Here is a 27,846-nt window from a genome sequence, read left to right on the forward strand (position 1 = left end):
TTGTGCGCTGTCTGTTTTTGGAGATCTGCTGTTTTATTCCCAATTTTATTAGGGGCGTGCCTCACTACCTCTCTAGTGAAACTTAAAGAGTATTCACTGGTTTCGATTCATATCGAACGTTGTGAGCAAATTTTATCTTTTCAAAAAACAGTGATTTTTGAGAGTTTCGTAAATAACTGGTTTTCTCGGCTCTAATGAGGAAAAACAAGTTCGATTGAAATTTTTTTTCATATATATCACTATTCTCACTACAGCAGTTAAAACAGCTTAAACGTCTTCGACGCCATTTTGTTAGGGTAAAAGTAACGTTTTATTTTTGCATGGTGGTTGTTCTTGTTTTTGTCTTTTTTCTAGCCTCAGTAATGACAGGAAAGTTAAGAGTTTAGTCAGTGGTTTTTTATTGTTGACTGCATTTGTGTTTAGTTTTGCTACATATTCTATGTTCGTATCCAAAAAATGTTTTTATTCTTTAGTTTTATATCCTATAAGCATTGGTTTAATAATCTAACCATGGGAAATTTAAGTAACGTATTTTTTATGCCACTTGTTTTCAAAGATTTGGGTTCAATTCGAATCTGCAAATTTGCTAGCTGATGCCGTTCTACTTTCACTCTGATTTGTTTTTTACAAAAGGGGCCCCTTTTAGGTATGTGTTATATTGACTTTTAAAGGTTGTTCTTCGAATAAGGCTGACTACCAGGTGTTTAGTTTTTTAGTAATCGTCAGTTGTTTAGTAATCGTCAAGTTTTTCTGCCACGACCATATGACACGCTCACTTCAAATCTGCTTTTTGTGCATTCATTCATTCATTTTTGATTAAATTGGGTGCCCGTGACTCACCTCACACGTGACTTACCTCACTCTCAGAAATGATTTCCTCACTCGAAATTGTTTTTTCCTTACATAAATTCAAAGAGATAAGGTTATTTGAAAGCAGCTAATGGAAGAAGCAATAAGTTTCTTAATCAGGTGGTTTCTTAATCAGAATGTATATAATAGCAGTTAATAAAAGTGAAAAGTTTCTTTTTCGGTCTGTTTGTTTTTCCTTATCTTCTTCGAGACAACATCCACGAAGCAATGGTAGCTTCTTTCTGGCAATCTGTCTGCTCTGTTTTTTTGTTCAGCACTGTTAACAATTATAGGGGTTGAATCTGCTCTTCAAAATTTGACTTGTCGCTTTGTTTGGAAAGAGCACTTGATAAGCGTGGCACAAATTACAACCCAAAGCTAGTTTGGACTGTTCTCTTAACGATATCCCACAAGATAATAAAAAGGAGAAATTAAGAAAAATGAAATAACCTTTTTTAAACGCTCATGTAAAATTTCTAGAATTTACCTGAGAAGTCTAGTCTTTGCCTTGCTTCAATAATACTGCATTTCGGCAGAAAATTGCTGAAAATGCGATCTCGAAATTATAATTCGGACAAATTGCGTACCTTTGTGCAAATTATGTGCGGTTTGTACGATTATTTAAAAAAGCGAACACTGAATTCACTGACATGTTGAAAAACACAATTTGTTAATGTAGGAACTTAACAATTATAAAGCGCCAATTAATACATCAATAAATATCAACCCCAAAAGATTATGTAAACTAACAGAAGGACACAAGCAATGCACAAAAAAATTATGGATTTGGATGTTAATTATACGTAAGATTTTCATGAAGTCTTGAAGTAAAGTTACTTATAAATTAATAAATTTGTTTTCTAAAGTTTTTTGAAAGTTTGTTCTCTGTTGGAAGACGTAATTCATGATCTAACATAACATCAAGATAAATTACTTTTTCCTCTATTATTTTTTTCATCTATTATTAGGTTTCTCCATTCTCAAGAGCCGACGAACCTCCTTTAGGGTTTGACAATAGGTTACTGTATAGTTTCTAAATCTAATGGAATGTTTTTAAGACCTCAACACAACGAATTTCAGCACTTTTTTTTAACCAAACTTGCAATTTTTCTTGAATTTTTTTGGCATTGTCATTATTCAGAGTTTTCAGCCTAATTGAAAATCTCCGATAGGTCTTGATAAGGTACTGGAAAATGTTTTTTGGCCATGGATTAGTTTTAAACTTTTATTTTGACAAATTTTGTCACTTTGTAACTTTCAGATTTTTTCAAGTTTTTTGAAGTTTTTCATATTTTAGGTTTCTCTAGCCTCAAGAGCCACATAAGCCTCATCTAGGTTTTAGTTATAGGTTACTGCATAGCTTCTAGATGTAATGTTTTCCAAGGTTTTAATATCAGCATTTTTTAGAAGTATTCGCAATTTCAAGTTTTTTTGAAAATTTTTCGAGTTTCCCATTTTTTCCGGCACGAGGGTCCTAGGGACTTCCTCTGGAGTTTAATGTTCCCGGAAACTCATTGAGCAGATCTTTTCAATTGAATTTGTCATTTTGTTATCAAAAGAAGAGGATAACAAAAGCAGCTACTTTTCTGTTGCAGAAATCACTACTAATTATTGCTATTAATTAGCTACTAAAATTCAGTAGCTTGTCGATTTATCCTACAATGAATTGTTTATCAATAGCTGCGAATGCGGGCTTTTAGTGGCCTTCTCTTAGTTTTTTTACAGTCCAAAGAATTAGAATTGTATTGGTGCGCTGTCTGTTTTTGGAGATCTGCTGTTTTACTCCCAATTTTATTAGGGGCGTTCCTCACTACCTCTCTAGTGAAACTTAAAGAGTATTCACTGGTTTCGATTCATATCGAACGTTGTGAGCAAATTTTATCTTTTCAAAAAACAGTGATTTTTGAGAGTTTCGTAAATAACTGGTTTTCTCGGCTCTAATGAGGAAAAACAAGTTCGATTGAACTTTTTTTTTCATATATATCACTATTCTCACTACAGCAGTTAAAACAGCTTAAACGTCTTCGACGCCATTTTGTTAGGGTAAAAGTAACGTTTTAGTTTTGCATGGTGGTTGTTCTTGTTTTTGTCTTTTTTCTAGCCTCAGTAATGACAGGAAAGTTTCAGTGGTTTTTTATTGTTGACTGCATTTGTGTTTAGTTTTGCTACATATTCTATGTTCGTATCCAAAAATTGTTTTTATTCTTTAGGTTTATATCCTATAAATTGTTTATATCCTATAAGCATTGGTTTAATAATCTGTCTATTGGAAAATTAAGTAACGTATTTTTTTTGCCACTTGTTTTCAAAGATTTTGGTTCAATTGGAATCTGCAAATTTGCTAGCTGATGTCGTTATACTTTCACTCTGATTTGTTTTCTACAAAAGGGGCCCCTTTTAGGTATGTGTTATATTGACTTTTAAAGGTTGTTTTTCGAATAAGGCTGACTACCAGGTGTTAAGTTTTGAAGTTCGTTGGATTTTAATTTAGGACGTGTCCTGCTATGTTTTTGTAATCTTCAAGATTTTCTGCCACGAGCATATGACACGCTCACTTCAAATCTGCTTTTTGTGCATTCATTCATGCATTTTTGATTAAATTGGGTGCCCGTGACTCACCTCACACGTGACTTACCTCACTCTCAGAAATGATTTCCTCACTCGAAATTGACTTTTCCTTACATAAATTCAAAGAGATAAGGTTATTTGAAAGCAGCTAATAGAAGCAGCAATAAGTTTCTTAATCAGGTGGTTTCTTAATCAGAATTTATATAATGGCAATTAATAAAAGTAAAAAGTTTCTTTTTGGGTCTGTTTGTTTTTCATTATCTTTTTCGAGACAACATCCACGAAACAATCGTAGCTTCTTTCTGGCAATCTGTCTGCTCTGTTTTTATCGTTCAGCACTGTTGGTAACAATTATAGGGATTGAATCTGCTCTTCAAATTTTGACTTCTCGCTTTGTTTGGAAAGAACACTTGATAAACGTGGCACAAATTACAACCCAAAGCTAGTTTGAACTGTTCTCTTAACGATTTCCCACAAGATAATAAAAAGGAGAAATTAAGAAAAATGAAATAAACTTTATTAGTCGCGCATGTAAGTTTTCTAGAATTTACCTGAGAAGTCTAGTCTTTGCCTTGCTTCAATAATACTGCATTTCGGAAGAAAATGCAATCTCGAAATTGCGTACCTTTGTGCAAATTATGTGCGGTTTGTACGATTATTTAAAAAGCGAACACTGAATTTACTGAAATGTTGAAACAAACCATTAGGCAGTGTAGGAACTTAACAATTATAAAGCGCCAATTAATACATCAATAAATATCAACCCCAAAAGATTATGTAAACTAACAGAAGGACACAAGCAATGCACAAAAAAATTGTGGATTTGGATGTTAATTATACGTAAGATTTTCATGAAGTCTTGAAGTAAAGTTACTTATAACTTAATAAATTTGTTTTCTAAAGTTTTTTGAAAGTTTATGTTCTCTGTTGGAAGACGTGATTCATGATCTAACATAACATCAAGATAATTTACTTTTTCCTGTATTATTTTTGCTTAAATCAAGTTCTTCCTTTATAAACGATGTGTTTTTAATTGATCTTGAACGAAGTTCCAAGCAATTATTGTAAACGTGTGTGTCTTTTTTATGCTAATTTTTCGCTTGACAATTTTGACTTTTCGAGTGACTTTTACGCCCTTGACTTTTTACGTTTCGCGTGCTCTAAAATTCTCTCTCAATCACAATTTCAATTAGGTGAACTCAATTGGCGGCAATTTAATACTAAAAGTCAAATGAAAAGTGCACCGAAACTGGTGCCATTTTTTTACTTTAAATCTTAATAGTGGTATATGTTAACCTCTAATGTGGTTGTTTGAAGCCCACTATTGAACTTCTTAGTCCCATTTAAGCTCCCCTCCCTCCCTCTCCCCCGACTGAAGCAGGCTGCAATTCATTACAGCTCCCACCAGTCGTTCGAGAGCAATTCTTCCGACGTTTAGTCGGTTATGTTCCTTGATTCGCATTTTAAGCGACTGCGAAGAAATATGAGCACTTCTTCAATCGAATTTTCACTGTTTTTTACAGCCTCTAAGCTTCTGATTATTGATTTTACGGTCTCAGCAGTATTTCGAACATTTGTACAGTTTCCAACTTCTAGTGTTTTTTACACGTAAATTAAATACACAAACATGGATTAACTATTGCACCTTGTGGAATTTCCTGATATAAAGCAGTACGAATTGATGTTTCTTTTTTCACAACTCCTGCCTGTTTGAACTCCGCACCTGGGAAACCGGGTGATTAAGTTGACTGAAGAGATAGAAAACCCAACAATCGATTTTTTTGTAACCGGTCTTGATTTATTGTATCAAACTCCTTTGATCAATGAACAAGTGGTATAAATGTCTTCGTTTGTTTGTTTGCTATTTTCTTGGTTGAGTACACTAACGAGTCTTTCCGCAAATACATACTTAATAGGTTTCATTAAGGATATATTTTCTGAAATTGCATTCTGTAATTAATAATTTCTGTGGTTCATGAGAAATCTTGTCAGGAGCGGGAGTCATTGACGTTTTTCTGTAGTTTATTGTCTGAACGTGACCTTTGTTTTACAATTTAATAGTTTTTATTAAGTTAAGTGTGAGGAGTTTTTGAGACAAATTTGCTTTAAAAAATTAGATTGATCTTATAGATCCCAGAAGGGAGATAGATTAAAGGAGATAGATTAACAAGTAGGTAGATTTGAGAGGCTCATGGGCTCCTATTTAATGTGACTTTTGAAATTGTTTAAGACTCAGGCTTTTTCACCGGAATTGAAGACCTTTTCTAAACTGTTGATAGATTGAAATAGTTGTTAGAACAGGCGGATGATCTACAATCCTATCGAAACACTTTTGTTTACAGCTTGCAAGGTTCTGACTTTCGATATTATGGCGGCAGCAGCTTTTTAAATATTTGTGCAGTTTCCAAGGTCTAGGTCTTTTACGCAGAAATTATTGAAAAACGTGGATCAAACAATGTACCCTTTGGAAGGCCCTGGGATTATCAATACGAATCAATGTTTCCTTTTTGAACTCAGCTTTCCTGTTTGACCTCAGCACCTGGGAAAAATGGTTTTTTGACCGAAGAGTTAGAGAACCCAGCAATCCAGTTTTCTGGTAACAGATCTTGATTAATTGTATCAAAAGCCTTTCGACGAACAAGTGGTATAATTGCATTTGCTTATGTTTGTTTGCAATGGTCTCGGTTGAATCCACTAAGGCGTCTTTTGGCAAATACATTTTTATGAAAAGGGTTTCATTTACTAAATGAGTTCTGAAAGGGTATTTTTTCATTAATAATTTGTTTGGGGAGTGGGAGTCATTGACGTATTTCTGCAGTTTACTTTTTCTTCAACGTCACCTTTGTTGTACACTTGGATAATTTTTAACAGGTTTAGGTGTGTTTTTCGAACTTCTTGCAAGCGGAATTGGAAACTTTTTTTGGCTGTGGATAAATTGAAATAGTTTTTAGAGCAGGCGGATGATACACCACCCAGTGTGCAAATATTATAGTTCCAAAAGTTGGTCTTTTCTTATTTGTAGTCTTATTTGTAATTTGTTTTATTTGTAATTTAGTTCTTGTTTGTAATTTATTTGTAAAGTTGGTCTTTTCTTATTTGTAACTTATTGGTAATTTGTACAAGATAATAAAAAGGAGAAATTAAGAAAAATGAAATAGCCTTTATTAGTCGCGCATGTAAGTTTTCTAGAAATTACCTGAGAAGTCTAGTCTTTGCCTTGCTTCAATAATACTGCATTTCGGCAGAAAATTGATGAAAATGCAATCTCGAAATATAATGCGGACAAATTGCGTACCTTTTTGCAAATTATGTGCGGTTTGTACGATTATTTAAAAAAGCGAACACTGAATTTACTGAAATGTTGAAACCAACAATTTGGCAATGTGGGAACTTAACAATTTTAAAGCGCGAATTAATACATCAATGAATATCAACCCCAAAAGATTATGTAAACTAACTGAAGGACACAAGCAATGCACAAAAAATTGTAGATTTGGATGTTAGTTATACGTAAGATTTTCATGAAGACTTGAAGCAGAGTTACTTATAACTTAACTGGAATTTTCTGTTAGAAATGAGTACGAAACGATGTTTTTTTTTCAAAACTCCTGCCTGTTTGAACTCAGCACCTGGGAAACCAGGGATTGTTGACTGAAGAAATAGAGAACCCAGTCATCCATTTTTTATTGTAACAGGTCTTGATTAATTGTATCAAACTCCTTTGATCAATGAACAAGTGGTATAAAGGTCTTCGTACTCCTTTGATCAATGAACAAGTGGTATAAATGTCTTCGTTTTTGTCTGTTTGCTATTTTCTTGGTTGAATACACTAACGAGTCTTTCGGCAAATACATACTGAAAAGGTTTCATTCAGGAGATAGTTTCTCAAAGTGCATTCTGCAATTAATAATTTTTGTGGTTCATCAGAAAATTCTTCAGGAGCGGGAGTCATTGCTGTTTTTCTGTAGTTTATTGTCTGAACGTCACCTTCGTTTTACAATTGAATAATTTGTAACAAGTTAAGTGTGAGGAGTTTTTTTAGACAAATTTGCTGTAAAAAATAAGATTGATCTTATACATCCCAGAAGGGAGATAGATTTAAGGAGATTGATTAACAAGTAGGTAGATTTGAGAGGCTCATGGGCTCCTATTTAATGTGATTTTTTAAATTACTCAAGACTCAGGCTTTTTCACCGGAATTGAAAACCTTTTCTAAACTGTTGATAGTTTGAAATAGTTGTATTTACCGGCTCATCAAAGATAAAATCAAGATCATTTACTTCTTTTTTGTTATTTTTTGTGTTTAATTTTGTTTTTGATCAGGTTCTTTAGTTATAAACAATGTGTTCTGTTTTGTTCGCTTTTGATTTAAGCAGCTGTGAAGTAAAATATCTGAATTGTTCTTTAAGTGAATCTTCACGGTTTTGTTTACAGCTTTCATGGTTCTGATACGAAAACATGGATCAAGTAATGTACCCTGTGGTATTCCCTCTTATGACCAATACGAATAGATCTTTCGATTTTCGAACTCAGCTTTCCTGTTTGAACTGAGCACCTGAGAAAAATATTTTCTATGTTGACTGAAGAGTTAGAGAACTCAGCGATCCAGGTTTCTGGCAACAGGTCTTGATTTTTTGTATCAGAAGCCTTTGATCGATGAACAATTTATAATTCTCTTCGTTTATGTTTGTTTGAAATAGTCTCGGCGAATACACTAAGTCATCTTTTGGCAAATACATAGTTTTTAGACAAGGAGTTTTTTTACGAAATTGTTCATGAAAGGGTATTCTGCAATTAATAATTTGTGTGGTTCATCAGCAAATTCTTCAGGAGCTGGAGTCATTGACGTATTTCTGTAGTTTTTTGTCTGAACGTCGCCTTTATTCTACAATTGAATAATTTAAGTTTAATTTTGTTAGGATATTTTCAGACAAATCGGCTTTTAATAAAAGATTGATCTTATAGATCCCAGCAGGGAAGTAGATTTGTGAGGCCCATGGGCTTCTATTTGATGTGATTTTTAAAATTACTTAATACTCAGGCTTTTTCAACCGGGAGTGAAAAGCTTTTTCGACTCGATAGATTGAAATAGTTGTTAGATCAGGCGGATGATCCACAGCATTACCCAGTGTGCTGATATTGTAGTTCTGAAAGTTGATCGGTTCTTATTTGTAATTTTGTCGTCAAACGAATTTTTCAGCGATTTATCATGCGTCGTTTTTCTACGGAAATTTCTGATCTCATTAATATGGCTACTCGTCCTACGATCACTTGTCTCAATAAGTTCTTTTTTAAGGTTTCGTTTCGTTAGAACCATAGTTGATGTAATCAGAATGCCTCGTCTAATTGTTTATTTTGGGATTGGCGGCACACAAGTTTGTGCCCCGGAGGCTAGTTTCTTACTTTTAACAAAGTTTAATTTTAGCATTTCTATAACACGAGAATCAATTTTTCAAACTAAATATTTTCTGTCAATTCGCTGATGATTAAAATGAGTCTTTTGGTTTGCCAAACTCGTATTGATTTGCAAATTTGTAGCTTTTGTTTTTGTGCTAGTCTTCATAGAGTTTGGCATTGCGAGTTAACTCGGGTGGGAGTGTCTTAGTTGAATGATATGAAATCGTATGGGTTTAATATTATTTTAAGCTTTTCCCATTCACGTTTTGTCAAAATATAGTCGGCAACCTAATGAATTCTGTTCATAAGTTGTCTTCAATTCTGGAGTCCGCGCTAAATCGAAGCTGATACAGAAAAGATTGAAACATTGAAGCTTGAAGTTTTAATTAGTTTCTATTTGTGTTGTGCGAAGACTTCAAAATCGAAACGTTATTTATAAAAGGTGCCGCGAAATAACTTTTTCAAAGATAGATTTTGTCTCTAACCGACGGTATTCTGGGTTTAATTATATTGGACTTTACTTATAATAATATGGTAACTTTGTGAAATTTAAAGTATGGTACGCAAAATCAGCTTCAAGCTTTTCTGTAGCTCAATACTCTGCCTCGGTGGCTCGCGGAGAACCCTTGTAGAAGAGGGGTGGTTTTTGCATAAACGGAAAATGGGAACATCTACTTGCACACCTTTCACTGGTTCTCCTTGTTATGTATGATAGAGAATAAACTAGCGTTTCACAGAGAATATACGAGTGTTTCGGTGTACTATCTTCTGAGATCTGGTTGATTTTAAGGTTTGTCATGTGTGGAATTTGGGCCGTGTTCGGCTGTGGAGGTCAGTGCAACAAGAAATGCCTGTCCAAGATAGTCCCAGACATGTTCAAAATACGGCACAGGGGACCGGACGCTTTTAGCATGTTGAGTGTGGGACCTTACGAGAACTGTGCTCTTGGCTTCGTCAGACTGTCAATTGTAGACCCACAGCATGGAATGCAGCCTTTGAAGTTGAAACAGCATGAGCATCTTTTTATGGTTTTCAATGGCGAGATTTACAATTACAAACAGTTGCGAAAACAGTTTGGCTTCAAGTTCGAGACTAACTGTGACACGGAGATTATTCTGCATTTGTATGCCAAAGGTAACTATTGAGTTAAGTGTCGGAATATGTGGAACACGACAATATATTATTGATGCAGACTACAATAATGTTACCGCAGGGTTATTATCGCCATCGAGAAATTACCAATTTCGGTGGGAAGCCAAGTTGAAACTTCAAGTGGCCGATAGAACTTTGTGCTTTTTGATCAACTTGATGAGATTAAAGCAGTAACATAAAATACGACAGGCGATCAAACTCGGAATCGAGCGAGAGTAATAACAACCGTGTGGTAATGTTTTAAATTAACCTTCTTTGCGATTGCAAGTAATGTAACTTAGCCGCTGTGTTGTTAATTAGACTGCATAATGCGCCACTCTTCAGATAGTAACAATGGAGAGAAAAAGCTTTGTTTCAGATTTGCCTAGTTTTCTTGGCAAAGAGTTATTTTATCGATGTGATGCAACTGTTGTTCTTGAGAATGATTATAATGACGTAAAATGATAATTTTAGGCGGAATTGATTTCTGTGTCAAGCATCTCTACGGTGTGTTTGCATTCGTCCTGGCTGATGTTCAAAACAACAAAGTGTTCTACGCCCGCGACACATTTGGTGTGCGACCTCTATTCACCCTAGAACATTTGCCTTCTTCGGAGAATACGGGTTTTGGGGCTGTGGCATCAGAGGTGAAGGCCTTGATGTCGGCCTTGGCTTCTTGTCCACCTGGAACTGCGACCATTAAACCCCACATGCCTGGTCACTTCACTGAATTTGACTTAACTGAGAAGGGAGCCCTCAGGTTTATCAGGTAAATTGCATTTTTATTAATTTTTTGGTGTGACTTTTCTAAAGCACTCCAGCATTTTCACCAAGTGTAACCTTAATTTGCCAATAAACTTGTCATGCTTATTTAACGATGAGAGTTTAAAACAGACCGGCCGTGGAGAGTAGATTGTATAAGAGTCTCCTATAAGTTTGGATAAGAGGGCAGGCTCTGCAAGTTGTATGAACAAACACAATGTTAAAACAAGTTTTCAATATTGCATTCTGAAATAATTGAAATCTTATTTCTGTTCGGAAATAGTTTCCCAATGAATGATGAAAGGTTTGATCTGAGTGATTTAAAAACAACTGACATTTTAATATCTGTAAAAAATTAAATATCAGAAACAAAACTCTGTATGTCGTCGTCTTAACTTCGTCGCAGCGATTTTGAGGGATGCTTTCCGACTAACAATTGTTAATAACTTGTCGCTCGATAGTCTTAATATAGTAGAGTTATAAAAACGATATCAATTCTGGCTAGTTTTGTGGTAATTTTTTTGTTCTATGAATTAAAGTGACGGATTTGTTATTTCAGACGTGAGCGTTTCCATCAAATAGGCGTGAAACCAGTATACGAAGTGAACGAACCCGCTCCCTCTGTAGAAGCTATGGGCAGAGTGAAACACGCACTGACCAATGCGGTGGACATGCGAATGATAGCAGACTGCAAGATAGGCTGTATGTTGTCTGGAGGTCTGGACTCTAGTCTGGTGTGTGCTCTTGTGAAACAGCAGATGCCAAAATGGGGATACAATTATCAGTTGGAGACTTTTGCGATTGGTGAGTGAAGCTAAAATTGAGCTAATATTGGTTTGGCTTTGCTCAAATATGGAATTTTTTGAGGTTACCCCCTGAAATTTGATGTTTACTCAGATGCTGGTCTTATGTACAGCATTTTTATGGTAATTGAAGTATAAATTGACACTTCCCTTGTTCTGCTCATTCATTTATGAGCGATTTAATGAGTAATTTTGAGTAAATTAGAAATTTATGTTAAGTTAAAGATATGCAATAGCAGTGTGCAAAAGGTCTCAAAACGATGCGATGATGTGATGCAAATAGGTTTTCGGCACTGGTAACTTGCATTTTCAGGCCTTGATAAGAATAGCACAGATCTGGTTGCGGCGCAGAAAGTAGCCGACCATATTGGCACGAAGCACCACTCAATAATAAAGACTACCGAGGACTTCCTCTCTGCCGTGGACGACGTAATCACGCAGATCGAGTCCTATGACGTCACGACTGTGAGAGCCAGTGTGGGAATGTACCTGGTATCCGAGTATATCAAAGCTAACAGTGAATGCAAAATCATTTTCTCAGGTTAGAACAGTCGATCCCTGTTTTGTATACGAGTGTTGTCTATCCCTGAATTGCTCTTACTCAAAAGTACATCAATTGGCTGTTGAATTCATTCAAGTATCAAAACAAAATCGACTGTATGTGAGGTTTCTTTTATGGTGATTGTTGATTAATGCGATTTACCTAACGGCCTTGCTTCAATACATCGTCCATCTAAAACAATGATTTAGTTAATGCCAAGAACTTAATTGATTTCGAGAGAATCGAGAGAATTAGATGAAAATTCCTGAAAAACCGACAATCATTTCTCTAAAGGCTAGCAGAGAAGACTACCAGTTCTCTGGTTTGTGGAAGAAAATAGTAAGGTTTGAATTAGAAAAAACAACCTTTTAAATTTTCAGCATTGGCATAATTGTTCCGAGCATAGGTTCCTAGACGGAGTTCCGCTGAATAAATTGTTAAATTTTTGCATGAATTTGCGTTCCTTCGATTTTTATTCCCAATTTTTCCATTTTCTGTCAAATTTTTTCTATCTTTGGAGTGTAATCACACAATTATAGCTCGAAGCTGGAATCGTCAAATGCAGAAACGATGGGGCCAAAATATTTTTGAACAAGGCAAAGAATAAATGTTTTATTCTTTAGAAGTTCTATTTAGTAAGAAACTGAATGAAGCGTTCAGCTATCATTAGTTTCCAATTATCGAAGACTTGCAGACTACATTTCTATGAATACAAAAGAATGGAAGTTTATTTATTTAAAAACTGTAAATTCTTAAATCGAAGCGAGCAATGTGTTCCATCTTAACTAAATTATCAGTTTTTAAATGACAAAATTTTCAACTGAAATGGGATTCCTAAATAAATACAGAGATCAATTCTTTTTAGAAAAATCAGAATTTCAATGTTTGAACTTCAATTGTTTTCAGTTTTGTAAGACATATTAAAAAAGACGAGTATTTGATGGAAAAATATACAAGAGGGAGTTATTGGAAAAAGGGATTACAAAATAGCAGATATCGCGTTTTTTAAGACATAGAAAAGCTTTCCGTGTTGCTCTGATCGTCCGGTTGGATTCCTTAATTTTTTCGAAGAGAGAAATTCAAAATAAGATCTCAACGTGTGAAATAGTTTTGTCAATCCTGTCGCAGTCTTCCTAGGTCTAATTTTTTGCTGTTTGTTCTATGAAATTTCATTTGCTTCCATGTTTTTTAATTCGTCGTCTTCGTCGTTTTTTTTTTGTTAATGCCATTCGATCACGTGCCAAGAAATCAAAGAGCAGAATAATTTGTGTACGTGACATTTTTTGTTCTCTTTGTGAGTTTTGGTGTCAATCGACTGATCAAGTTTCTGTACTATTTAAAGTCTTCTTGACATTGATTGGAGATTACCCAAAACTACATTTATTCAAATCCAGTAATTTTTAGCTCAATTTTTTGTGCTACCGATGCTTCGTCTGTGAGCTTTTTTTGTCTAACCATTTGACTTTTATTACTCAAGAATTGTATAAACAGGTGAAAACCAGCGCCATTAATTTTTTGAGAAGCTCTTAGAATTGTACTGGTTTCTAAGTATAAAATTGACCGTAAGTGCTGAGAAGACGATAATATCAGGAAGCCATCACTATCCCCACTGCAACTAATTCCAGGCCTAATCCCGCAAAATTGACCCCGTTTCAGATCCCCTCTCCACTCGGCAATTATTTGAGAGCTTTTCCCCCTAGGTTGGTCTTTTATGTTAACTCATTACTCATGAATAAAGTTTTCAAGTTATCGACGGTATTTAACTTAACGTCAAAAATGTATTGATGTATACCATTTAGAAGTTAAATAATGTATTACGTTGAGAAGTTTAAGAGTAGCTGTTTTTGTGGAGCTTTTGAGGGAATGTGTCTGGCTCATTTTTATCAAAATTTTCAAAAAATTTTTCATCAAAACTAGTACGAAATAAGCTTCCTTTGATTAACTTTGCCGGAAGTATAGACCCAGAAATTACTAACACAGTCTTTGTAAGCTACAAGGGGAACTAGTCCTACTTTCATACTACCATTGACAGTGCTCTGCAATTAAAAGTTTTTCCCGTTTGCTAACTGTATTATTATCAAAAACGCAGCAGTTGTATAATTTTTTAACTAAATTTTCTATATCAATAACATTCGAAAAAAATTAAGTGTTTCTAATGGACTAACAGCATTAGCAAGACTAGCTTAGGACTTGTCGACCAATCTTGGACTGAATCAAAAAATAAGATCGTCAACATCATCATCATCTGGTTTTATTTTAACACTTCTGGTACTCAGAAGCGAGTTCGTAGCTGCAGTTAAAATTGTTGCACATCTGAATAATTCGTTTGTTGATATCGTTAACACGTTCGCACGTACATCGTTCCCAGTAAATTAAAAATTACGCCGGCTCTAAAATGAGCTCGGTATATTGATGCATCACAAGTATCAAATTCCGCCGACTCAAAGATGTGCTCGGAAAAATTGACGCGAAGACAGCAAGTGAGTAAAGGAGACCAGCTCTGAAATGAGCTTGGGTAAAAAGAAGCTGACAGAACAAGTGGTTTAGAATTTTTTTAAAATACATTACAACTTGGTTAGAAATTCTACAAAGTGTTAGAAGTCCTTGGCGAGTTCTCGGAATCGTTCAAAGAGGGGTGCAACACTCAGATGCGATGTGAGCTCTGTGTTGGAACTTCTTGGTTCTGAACAAATTGATACCTGATTTTTGGCCAACTGTTGGTATAACTTTTTCAAATGACTTATCACCTCGTACTCTCCCTCTCGTCTAATTAATCTCATCAAAGCAATATTATAACCAAATTCAAGATAAAAAGATGAGTAATTCACGCATTTCTTCTCTAACTTGTGTAGGGTGCATAATTTGGGGGCCTTAACGATCAAACAGATTATGTGTTCCTCCCATAACTATTTTTTGGTCGGATTGTACCACCAGATATGTACAACCTCCGGAGAACTCTTGGTGGTGATTCCACAACCCTTTACAAGAGATTGTAACAGTTCCGTCGACAAAGATACCAGAACTAGAGAAGAGCCAAAAATAATATTATGATAAGATGCATTTCGTCTCATCTTAATAATTTTCCTTCGTGGATCATAGCATTCACGAATAACGACTCGTCTTTTGCGAAGATTAGAATAGATTTGCTGAGTTTGACTTTTTTTGGCAAAATTTCTTCTTCGATACAAGTTAGGCTTTTGACTTCATAATTCAAACTGAAAGTTTTGCCCTACTATAATAAGAACTGAAATAATGAATCTCGTGCTTTTTCAATCGATTTCAAGTCTCGTGGTAAAGAATTCCAAAGTTGTGCTCCAGTAAATTTCAGGCTGCATTTAAATTTGATCCGGCTTTGGGAATAATTAAATCGATAAGAAGAGTACTCTTGTTTAATTCAATTAAGGATCCTATATACAAAGGCACAGAGAAAGGTTCGTAAATAACACGATGTACATAGCATAAAACTTTAAATTGAATCCGATATGAAATAGGAAGCCAATGTAGATCATTTAAATACGTATTGATTCTCCAACGCTGGCGCAGACCAAAAGTAAATCAACAAACAGCATTTTGCACTCTTTGTAATTTATTTATCAACTTCTTGTTTAGGGAAATATCGTCTATTGCAATAATCGAACCTCGATAAGATAAGTGTCCTCACTAGAACTTTTTTCCCCGAAACAGATAATGAGAGAAGCTGTACTGTTTGCGTATTGGAAGTATCATGATTTACATTTAAAAAGGCAGATTTTCGTCTTGCTGGCATTTAAAGATGAGCCAAATCCTTTAAACCGGTCAATAATCAGCAGTTACGTCCAGCGACGAAAATAGGTCTAAGTGTCAATTGTCAAGATACTGTAAAATAGCATTGAGCATGCCTGTCAATGCCGTCTCCGTGGAATGGTGTTTTCGATAAGCTGATTGAAGAGGGTTGTTTAGTTGATGCTTTTCAAAATGTTTGATTAGTTGAACGACTATAATGCGCTCCATAACTTAGGCAAGAGAAGTAGTATTCGTGATAGGTCGGTAAGGATCTAATTTATTTGGGTCTAGTTTCACTTTTTTAAGTTGTGGGATTAAAATCGATTTCATGAACACGGGGGAAAACTATCCCGAAACAAGTTTTTATAAGGTCGCAGAAAAATATCGGCCAATTCTTACACAATAATTTTTGATATTCTGTTTTAAAGCAATCATCTGGAGGGGTTGACTCGGTGACGTAGTTTGCAACCTCAATGACATCATTAATCGTTATTTTTATGAAGTTATATATCAGTACTTGTTCATAATTTTGAGTAACACCCTTAATGAGTTCTTTAGCCCATTCGAAATAAGCATGGTCTTGGCGCCTAGTTAGTTTATCTACTTCGTCAAGAAAGAAAGCATTGAAATCTTCAGCAAGTTCATATTCGAACTTAGTAGTTTGTAGCAGTTTCAATTTTATTTCTCACAAGTAAATCTTTCAAGGCACAGAGATAAGGTCAAGTGAATGTGTGCCACTTTGAATGAAGGTTATTTGGGAGCAGTTTATAGAGGCAGCATTAACTTTTACAGGTTTAAATCAATATAACATCAGACTTCAAGGAACAGACAAATTTTTGTCTGTCTTTTTTACTGTTTTTATTTAGAATGCAGATCTACGAAGCTATTGCGGCTGTTTTCTGGCAATCTGCCAGCAATATTGGTAAGTTTTCAAAATATTGAGCTTTTTTGAAGCAAAGGCCAGCTTAGAATCGACTATTTTTTCACGGTAATTTAATCGGTTCGTGGAATTCGGATAATTCCTATAAGGTGTGTTCAGCTTTTCGTAAACGACTATCAGAAAACGTGCCTTCAATAAAATATTTGTAGCCTGTGGAAAATTTCCATCAGTAAATTGGCCCAGTAAATCTTCTAGAAATTCTGACTTCAATTCAAGATCAATAATATGATCGTTTACGCTTAATGTCAGGGTCAAATCATTGGCTAAAATTTCCCATAAAACCTTGGCATAGGTTCTAAAAATGTTCAGCTTTCTCTTGTTGTAGATAACAATTGATTCAAGTGAACAAGTAGTGAAAAAATGGTCGCTAGTTTTTTCATCAATATGGACATATTTCAAAATGGCAGAAGTGTTACTGGTCATAAGATCCAGAATTTTGCCCTTATTGTGTGTTGTTTGAAAGACATTTTGTACTAAATCCAACACAAATGAAATATCTTTTACAGGTTTTGCTGATGACGCAGTTTCATCATTCACATGTACATTGAACTCATCTAATATAACTATGGGCTCATCAAGGCAATCAGAAAGCACATCATCAATTAAAGTTTCGTGTAAATCTTTTAAATTTCCCTTTTGGTGGTCTATAAACAGCAGCAACAAGAAAAGTAATTTTGAAATAATTAAACCTCTGTAAATGTAATCACAGTCTGCAGTAACGCAAAAATAAAGTAACTCTGTTGAAAAAAGTTTTAACAAGACGGCAACTCCGCCATCTGTGGCGTATTTCAGTTAAAAAAATCTAAAACTAAAATTTTTGCACCTGTTTGTTAGCAGGTTCGATGCAACAAGAACAAATCGTCAAACCATTTGAGCCATATCTCAGTAATTACTAGAATATAGGTGTAAATAAATCAATGTACTAATTTTCTTGGTTTTTTGGTAAACACATCTGCAATTGAAAAAATTCAACTTTGGATGGAATAGCTTTGGTCGTGAGTTTTTAGCTGAAGGTCGCTCTAGCTGCTCTTTCAGCCAATCTCGTGTCTCCTGATTTAAGAAATACTTTGCCAAAGTAACATTTATAGGCCAGAATTCCGTATCATTTATGTTGGTTGAATCACTATCCACGAAAACTGAATAAAAGCTTTGCATTTTTGAGTCGTCGTTCGTTACTTCGGGGGATAGAATAGGTGCTGCACCATTGTTGTCGCACCAATCAATAACATTTTCGATTTTCGACTTTGAGAATCGACTAACGAATAAACGCTGACGCTTAGTGGTTTTTTGTTGCTGCATTTTTGTTATTGCCAGTTTGCGATCTGATCATAACTTGTTTTTTTTTTTGGTTCTGAGTCTACTATCCTCAGCAGGCGATTGGTCTCGTATCTTCGAATTTCGTCGCTGCCGTTGCGGACCACGAATTAAAGTGCTTCTAGCATCGTGTTGTTTTACTGCATTGCTACTCGAATTCAATAATGCAATTTTGTAAGGCGTCGTTTTAGGATTCACTGTCGTTCAGTTTTCAGGATTCACAGTTTTCATCTGATTCACGTTTATGTACACACCCCGGCGATTATTCGAGGTTTCTGAACTTTTCTTCCAACACCGCTATACGAGTATCAAAAGTAACTAATTTTGTTATGCATCTTTGCAGCTCCATAGAATCTTTCCACACTTGACAGTACCGGTGATACCAAGACATGATTTGTGCACTGCATTGGGACACCACTGACGGTCCAGTACGTCATTGTCCGCTCATTCTAAAGCTTCTTCATAAAGTCCACAATAAGAAGCCATCTGGTTCATATGTGGGACTCTAAATTCCTCTTAGACGAGGCTACTCTATTGAGAAATGCCCCTTATTTAATTGCAACCAGTAATCTATAATACTAACTTATTAAATAGCAGGGTGTACTATTTAATATGTTCATCTCAACAATAATAAATTGATAGATCTTTTATAAAAATCGATCTTTTTAATATTAATTAAATAACAGAACAATTGAAATCAGAGCTCGCTGGTGAAAGATACAATTGGCTTCCTAAGCATCTCGAAATCAATGACTTTGTAAAACAATTGACTTTTAAATAAGCAACGGCTTACTGAACTGCGCCATTTTTTTCTTAATATGGTCAACTTTTAGCTTAGTGTTGAATTAAAATTTAATTTTATTGCGTTTTCACGCCTTAAGTTATGATTTTCTGGCTTTGATGCAACCGGATTTCACAATTTTTTTGCTTTAGGCATTTGCCCATTTTTCGCGTTTTTTCTCGTTTTACCAAATTATCTGGAATTTCATGGACGAATAGATGGGCCTATATTCTGATTTCAGTAGCTAGCTGATGGCTTTCATCACTTTGAAAACAGTTATTTTGAAAAAAACACTTCAACTTTGCATTTGTTTCATGACTTGAAAATATTTTTTTTCCAAAAATAAAATTTTACTTAATTTTGCCCTTTTTTGTCTAGTTTTTACCTAGTCTCATTAATGAGAGGTCACATACCACATTATCGGCGTTCGAAGAAGGCGCAATCGAACAATCGACAGCGTTTTCTCGCGTTTTAATTGAATTTTTGTCTTTTTGTTGGTTCTTTTTGTAACCGCATATAATTTTGAATAATGACACGTCTTAATGCCCTCCTATGGAGGTATCGGTTATCATGGATCTGTTGGATGTTTTCAGTTGATATCTATTGCTTTTCGTTACTTTTAAATATATTGTTTTCAAAAATATAAGCGATTTTTTTTTAACTTTACTGTTTTGGTGTTTTGTCTAATTGTTACCGGGCCTTATTAGAGACTGGTCCCATATCTTTTCTAGTAAGTTATTTTGTTTAATTTCAATTTTATTTGACGCTATTTTGACTTTTTAAAGTTTTTTTTAAATGGACGTAATCTTTTGGATGTAATTAATGTTGTTGTTGTTTGATTTTGCTGTTCATCTTGACTTCCTCTCTTAATAATTGCAGATCTCATCAATATGATGCGGAATTTTTTTTACTCCATTAAGGTTTTTGCTTTGGAGGCGATCTTTGTTTTCACGCTACAATTTTATTTTTGAAAAATACTTGAATTTTGGGGTTTTCTATCTGTTCCTCATTTGGTAGACAATTATGCCAAAATTGTGGATGAGCGGGGTGGGAACATTATGTGCTATCGCACATTACTGAGCCTCCTTGTGGGAAGATAGTTTTACAGTAAGCAAATCAGAATTAATTGAGGAGACCTTCAAAAGCTTTTTTTCGAATTTTTTGGTCTCATTTTAAGAGATTCTTCAGAAAGAAACTAACTGTGCTTAGTTGTCTTAAGATAATCCGATGAAAACTTCGCTGACCGCAAATATTACTGTTTTGACAAGCTTGCTTGGTATTTTGGAAGATTCTGTTTTGCGCACAGACCCGCTGGATACGTGTTTTTTGGGCTTGATAGCTGGTAATTTGTCATAAAAGTCGTAAGTTTTCTATTAAAATCGATTATTGCAATTTTTCTTTAATTATTCATTTTAAATTGTTGTTTTGAGATTTTGGTATTGAGTACGAGATCTTCTCAATTAGAAAACAGCGTCAAGTTTATTAAGACAGGCCTTTGTAAGTCAATGACCATTTCCTCATAAATGTTTCAACTGATTTGAAGCTAATTAGGTCTGTAGCAAACATTTGATTGTGTAATAACTACTGATTCAAATTTTTCATTCAAGAAAGGTATATGCTTCGGCACGTTTTTTTGGCATGGTATATTAAATTTTTATTCTGATGTTGTTGATTCCCTATCCGAATTAAGTGGAAAGAATCGAGATTTTTAATAAAGGTGTGTCTTATGAATAAAGAGGTGGCATTGTGAAGTATAAGGTTGCGAGATGTCAAATAGAAAGATTTGCCGATTAAGGTCATTGAACGAGATTGTTTGCTCTTATTCGCAAAGGGATCGAAGTCCTAATCAACCGTCTTCGTAATTCTAAGAAAGAATTTGCATGTACAAAATGGTCGATCTAACTCTTTTATTCCAAAGAAATTTATTCATGACTCGGTTGATCTATGATAACATCAATAAAGCTGTATAGATTTTTTCTATAGTTTACGTTTCTTTTGAAGTCACTGAATGTTTGGCACCATCTCGAAATAGTATCAAGAAATACATTACGACTCGAGGGTCAGAATTTTGAAGTGTTTTTCGGCTCATTAAACCTTGCTTGAAACGAATTTTGCACGTTATTCGTTGGCAAGATTTCTGGAAATTTATAGTAGAATGCTGCCATCAAAAATTCTGGCAGTGGTGATTTTGAGAGTTTTAATATTTGCAGATGTGTGCTTTAAGTATAGGGTACACGACTGTGCTTAAGTTTTATCGAGAACCACAAAGTCGCGTAATTTTGCTTAAAATGCAATTTAGATGTTTTAAAGGGTCGAAAGTCAATGTAAGTCAACTTTTGACTTAGTATATAGCAACTTCTCTTGTTGCTCATCATAAATGTTTCTTAGTAACCATACAAAGTCATATATGATTTGTATGAAATCTTGACAATCATACTAAGATCATTAAAGAAGCGGACTTTTGGAATTTTATAAAGTGCACGTGCGTTTCAATTTGAATTTTGAGTATATAGGATTATCACCGATATCGTGCATTGCTTGAATATGAAATTTCTATCGACTTCAATATTTCACCAACTATGGACGTCGAAGATTCCAGGAGATAGTTGTTTCATCTGTGTTGAATGCTCAATTATGATGGATCGCAAAAATTAAACTATCCATATGGTAGGATTACGGTAATGTGGGCATAAAAGCCGATCTATAACCGCATTCCAACGGATGTTGACATCGTAAGTCTTATAACTCAAATGGAAATAAGAAAAGGCAATTCTAGATGTGAAATACAAACTGTTTCCTTTTTCACCTTATACAACTTTTTAAGTTTTAATAAGGCTCTGTTTTCATTAGACCATTATAAAGGTTTAAAATTGTCGCTATTAGATGATACTTCATGCTCGAGGGAGCTGTACAGAACTGGTGAAGGGGTTTAGCAACTTTGTGTTGATGCAATTTAATTGTTATTTTTTAGGTGAAGGAGCAGATGAATTGTGTCAAGGCTATATCTACTTCCACAAAGCACCCTCACCGCAGGAGGCAGCCGAGGAGTCTCTTCGTCTCATGGACGACCTTTACCTTTATGATGTTCTGAGGGCTGACAGGACTACGGCAGGACATGGTCTTGAGTTGCGAGTGCCCTTCTTGGACCACTATTTTGTCCATACATACATGTCATTGTCTGACGAGGAAAAACAACCTATCAAGTAGGAATTCTAAAGATTTCAATCTATGATTATAGAATCAGTAGCACGAAAAAATGTAAGAATTTCTTGTGTTCAATTTCCTTAAATTCCTGCCAAAGTTATTAAAATCAGCATTGATCTGAAATTAAGACAGAGTTTTACTTTTGTTTTCGGACCTACTAGGGTTTAAATAAAAATAAACCTAAATACCTAAAAATAATTTTCTTAAACCAATTGAGGAAAAGCTAGCGTACTCAGATAACAGGCTCAATGAAAATTGCCGAACTCGAAGTGTTATGCTGTGAGCTTGATTTGCAAAAATTTTCACCATTAATTCAGAGTGGTTTTACCTTGACAGCAATAAGTTAAACTGTAACTCTTCCAAAAAATGTACTAAGAACCTAATTTGTTGCCACTGTGACTGTTGAGATTTCTTCTGTCTGTCCCACCACACAGTGTTGGGTTCTAATGATGGAGCCGTGATTTAACTTCAGGGCTAGCTATTCTTTTCAATTTTTAATAGCTGAAAAGCAGTAGTGGGGCTATTATTGGTTTGGGTCTAAGAAATATACCCACATGGAAAAAAACCCACGGAAATAAACCCCCATTTTAAAATTGAATTTCGGTCGTTTCATTGTATTTTTACAATTCAACGAATTTGAATTGTGTTGGGGCGCGCTGTCTGTAGTTAAGATAGGTAATTTTACAACTTTCTTGTTCTGCTACAGTCGAAGTGGTTGTTACTTCGGACGTACAATTTTAGCTCAGATTTGAACTTAATTGCAACAAAAAAAATTGAAAAAATGTTATGTGCAGAAAGACGGTAAATGTCCGACTTTTTGCAAAAAACGCAATTAAAGCGCAAGTCGCATCAAAATTTTTCTGTAAATACTTATGCATTTATTTGTGTTGTTAGCAAAGTGGAGAAATACACACTGCGTAAGTCCTTTGACAACACTGGTCTACTTCCGGATGAGATTCTGTGGAGACCCAAAGAGGCATTCAGTGATGGCCGTGTCGTCAATTGAGAGACCCTGGTTCGCAATCCTTCAGGATCACATAGAGACAATTATAAGCGATGAGGAATTGGCAGAAGCAATTAAAACATACAGTCACAATGCTCCGAAGACTAAAGAGGCGTTGTACTATCGTAGGAAGTTTGAACAACTCTACCCGGATTTGGACAGGCTGATTCCGTACACTTGGTTACCAAAATGGTGCGGCGAACAGGTGAACCCATCAGCTAGGGTCCTGTCACATTTTCAAGCCTAAGACTTAAGACTATAGTGAGAACATTGAGCTCTTTCCTTTTCCTTTGTTCATTTATGTCATGGGTATAAAATCTAATCGGTACCCAATTCTCAAATTGAATATTGCTATAACTTGAGAGATTTGAGGGAATATCGGATCTCTGTGCCTCACACATTGAAAGATAGTTAAAACTGAATTTTTATAGGCTTGGTCGAAGGAAAAGGAAAATATTGACAAATCAGATGTGAAAATTGTGTGGGAATAAAAAGCTATGTCATTGACATATAAAAGCTATTTGACATTTAACTATAGATGACGAGCTGATTTGTTGGATGATGTTAACTTCTATCTGGGTGTGTAAAGTATGTAAAGGTCTCATTTGTTTGTCATCAACGTTGTTTTTGAATGCTGATCTTTTCATTTTAGTGTTTGGTGGTCATCTATTAACTGAAACGTCCTGAGAGAATTGGCAAAAAAATTGATACAAAATTGATTGTTGTAATGTTCACTCAGTCCAAATAACTGAATCAGGAAATGTTTCCTTTTCTCGCTAAAATTTAAAAATAGTTTGAACAGTGGTTTGATTTGTATTTTGTTTAAAAGTCAAAGAGGAGTAGGGTGGGTGTATGTGCGTGGTAAAATATGCGCTTCGAGACGGAAAGAGTTCCTTGGAAATATTTTCTGAACATGTTGAATTGATATTAATTCAGTTTGAATGAGAATTTGTTCTTAAAATGCGTGTTAATCGATAGTTTTACTTGAATAGTCACAACTCTTTAAACGTGCTATTATTGATGTCGACAGATATGATCTGTGTTTGGTCACAAAACTGTTCTATGTTGTTGCTAATCTGACGTGGTTTGTTAATTTGTAATTAATTGTACAGATGCGCTTCTTATAAAGAAAGCAGTCAACATTGTGTTGTGGTTTGAGAGCATTGTTACCACTCGATGTTATTAATAAACAATACTTCTTAAATTGCTTCATAAAAATTTTGAATTTTCATGCTTCATTTTGGTGCAACTGTTGAGATCGTGAGATATGACTTGTTTTCAAGAAAGGAAAGTTTACAGCCCGCAATCATAACAATCGAGTAATATTACAAAATTGGAGCTGTAATTAAACAAGGAAATTCACGTGTGGCATCAGAGAAAATTGTGGAGCTGCAGTTTGATGTTTTCAAATAGCCATTTGCACACGTTTAAATGCACATTCTTTTTTAACATTGGATATTCTGTGTATTTTCAGCACTGTTCGTACAGCATTCTGATCTTAATTTGACTCCTTCGAAAATATAATAAGCATTGTTTTTGAAGTTGACCGCGAGTTTGCTTTTAATAGCTACAGCTCTTAACTGTTTTTTGACACACCCTAACTTATTCTACTACACCTGAGTTGGGTTGTTCAGTTGCAGATCAAGGTGGCGTGGTCCGTATGCATCAAAGAGTATAATAACTATCTGAAACCTGCCCCGAGTATAGATTTCCAAGAAAATTTCTCTATTAAAAATTTTGCAAATTGTGTTTTGATATTACTCATTTTGCCGACCATTGCTGCTTAAATTGTAAACGCTTCGCCTCAATTTATTCGATCAGAAAATGGGAAAGAAATTTAGTAACGCAGTCAAGAAAAACTTTGCTACTTAAAGTTGTAAAGGATAGAGGTTCTGGTTATACCCATTTGTTACTGCGTCCCTCAACTCGTTAAGGTTGTGCCGATCCTCCCAACCTCTTCCGGGCCGGAGGATGTTACTGCGTTGAGCAAGGCGTCATTAATCCATCCAGCAATAAATTTAGTATAATGAGTCTTTTCTCAAACTATCAGATTCGAGTGTTTAAAATGCGCATAAAATCCATTCTTTTTACCTACAAAGCTTGGAAAAAGTTCAAAAGAACATAATTTTCATTACACTTTCTCTTTCTAAGCTAAATAATTTTAGGTTTCAAAAATGCATCGGTAACCGATCCGCGACGAAATTTGGCTCAGACACGATGCAAGTTTGTTGTTTTTCCTTTGTGCTTTTTCAATACGGTTTGCTTTAGCGTTGTCCTTGATTCACCAGCTTTCTTTTTCTGAATACACATTCCAGTTTTATCACCTTTATTTTGGAGTACAACTTCTTGTGTTATGCTTGCGCAATTCTGTTGCATATAGAGGAGTTTTACTGCTGAGATTTTTGATAAAAACAAGGAGGCTCAGTAATGTGCGTTCGCACATTAAGTTCCGACCCCGCTCATCTACATTTTTCACTTAATTGTCTACCAAATGAAGAGGTAAAAAAATTAACATATGAACATATCGTTCAACAAACTACTAAAAGAAAAAAACAATCCACTCTAGAGGTCCTATGAGAACTGTGGTTACCGTAATATGACTACCAGAAAAGACGGCAATAAAAATCAAATAGTTTCAAATTTTAATTACGACCAAAACTCCTTGTCCATTTCTTGAGAACCACTAATAACCAAATCAAAATGGCATCAGATGGCATCAGTTCTCATATTAACCGACACTTTTATGGAACAAAATGTGGGACTTTTCCTCAATGCGACTTGGCAACAAGTCAACTAGAAATGAGCAAAAGTAACAAAGTTTATTAAAACATTGTTTTTTTTTGAAAAAAAGAATTAAATTCGAACTGATTAGAAACTTAGCGCATCAAATGAAATCTTTGAGAGAGTCCTTTATACCTCAATAGAGAGCGACTGAAGCTTTTCATTATCCAGGATGTGTCATACGACTCCAAAAAGAACGGCAAATACAGGCAAAAACTAAAAATTTGCACGAAGAATTATGCACGAAAAGGATGCCCCACCAATCAAGTAATTATTAAGCTGATCACTAAAAACAATAGAAATATTTGTTTGCATTTTTTGAAGGTAACAACATTTGTAAATCAAATGACGCCCTTTATTCTGATACTCTGAAAAGAAAAAAAACCTACAAAAAAGGGGCAAATTAAGCAAAAATCACGATAATTGGTTTTATGAAAACTGGTTGTTCTAAGACGAAAGACCATTTGAGGAAAAGAAAACCGTTATGAAGAGCAAATTGTATGTCAACAGATAAATGATGCGAATTGTATATAGAGATGCTTAGCTACAATCTAACCAACTTAAAATTAGAAGATCTCAAAATTCTATCTTTTTTTATTAAAAAAAATATTTTCAAAATTCATAGCCAACAAAAGCATTCGATCAAAAAGAGTAGACAGTTTGTCTTGCAACTACTCAGAAATCTAATTGCGACTGTTATTAATGAGACAAATCATAGGACTATAAAATAACATTAAATACAAGCTGAACTATTAAGTTTCACAGCCAACTTTACGAAACCACAGTTTTAAAGCTATTAAATTTATAAAATATTAAATGCGAGATCATAACATTTTCATTTGCGTCTCCGTTGACCATCATAACTTCTTTTTGTAAAACGACTATCAAAAAATGACAACAAAAAGAACCACAAAAACTGAAAAGTGTCTAAACTTCACAAAATTCTTGTGAAACAAATTGTCTAAGCCCTGAAAACATCATTTAAAACGTTTAAACAACAAAAAATCCACTCTAGAGGTCCTATGAGAACTGTGGTTACCGTAATATGACTACCAGAAAAGACGGCAATAAAAATCAAATAGTTTCAAATTTTAATTACGACCAAAACTCCTTGTCCATTTCTTGAGAACCACTAATAACCAAATCAAAATGGCATCAGATGGCATCAGTTCTCATATTAACCGACACTTTTATGGAACAAAATGTGGGACTTTTCCTCAATGCGACTTGGCAACAAGTCAACTAGAAATGAGCAAAAGTAACAAAGTTTATTAAAACATTGTTTTTTTTAAAAAAAGAATTAAATTCGAACTGATTAGAAACTTAGCGCATCAAATGAAATCTTTGAGAGAGTCCTTTATACCTCAATAGAGAGCGACTGAAGCTTTTCATTATCCAGGATGTGTCATACGACTCCAAAAAGAACGGCAAATACAGGAAAAAACTAAAAATTTGCACGAAGAATTATGCACGAAAAGGATGCCCCCCCAATCAAGTAATTATTAAGCTGATCACTAAAAACAATAGAAATATTTGTTTGCATTTTTTGAAGGTAACAACATTTGTAAATCAAATGACGCCCTTTATTCTGATACTCTGAAAAGAAAAAAAAACCTACAAAAAAGGGGCAAATTAAGCAAAAATCACGATAATTGGTTTTATGAAAACTGGTTGTTCTAAGACGAAAGACCATTTGAGGAAAAGAAAACCGTTATGAAGAGCAAATTGTATGTCAACAGATAAATGATGCGAATTGTATATAGAGATGCTTAGCTACAATCTAACCAAATTAAAATTGGAAGATCTCAAAATTCTATCTTTTTTTATCAAAAACAAATATTTTCAAAATTCATAGCCAACAAAAGCATTCGATCAAAAAGAGTAGACAGTTTGTCTTGCAACTACTCAGAAATCTAATTGCGACTGTTATTAATGAGACAAATCATAGGACTATAAAATAACATTAAATACAAGCTGAACTATTAAGTTTCACAGCCAACTTTACGAAAC

At 34.7% G+C, this 27,846-nt stretch overlaps 1 protein-coding gene across 1 annotated transcript; it reads left to right on the forward strand.

The window, feature by feature from the left end:
• The first annotated feature begins 9,583 nt into the window (after nt 1-9,583).
• Nucleotides 9,584-24,293, forward strand: LOC142337756 (asparagine synthetase [glutamine-hydrolyzing]-like). The gene is given in 7 exon segments (XM_075387252.1): nt 9,584-9,948; nt 10,420-10,714; nt 11,267-11,511; nt 11,824-12,051; nt 21,820-22,051; nt 22,947-23,043; nt 23,045-24,293. Coding segments are annotated over 7 exon segments (1,692 nt in total). The 5' UTR covers nt 9,584-9,611; the 3' UTR covers nt 23,303-24,293.
• Nucleotides 24,294-27,846: the final 3,553 nt, after the last annotated feature.

The sequence above is a fragment of the Convolutriloba macropyga genome, chromosome 4, assembly GCF_964194025.1.
Source record: "Convolutriloba macropyga chromosome 4, txConMacr16.3, whole genome shotgun sequence".
Classification (NCBI taxonomy): Eukaryota; Metazoa; Xenacoelomorpha; order Acoela; family Convolutidae; genus Convolutriloba; species Convolutriloba macropyga.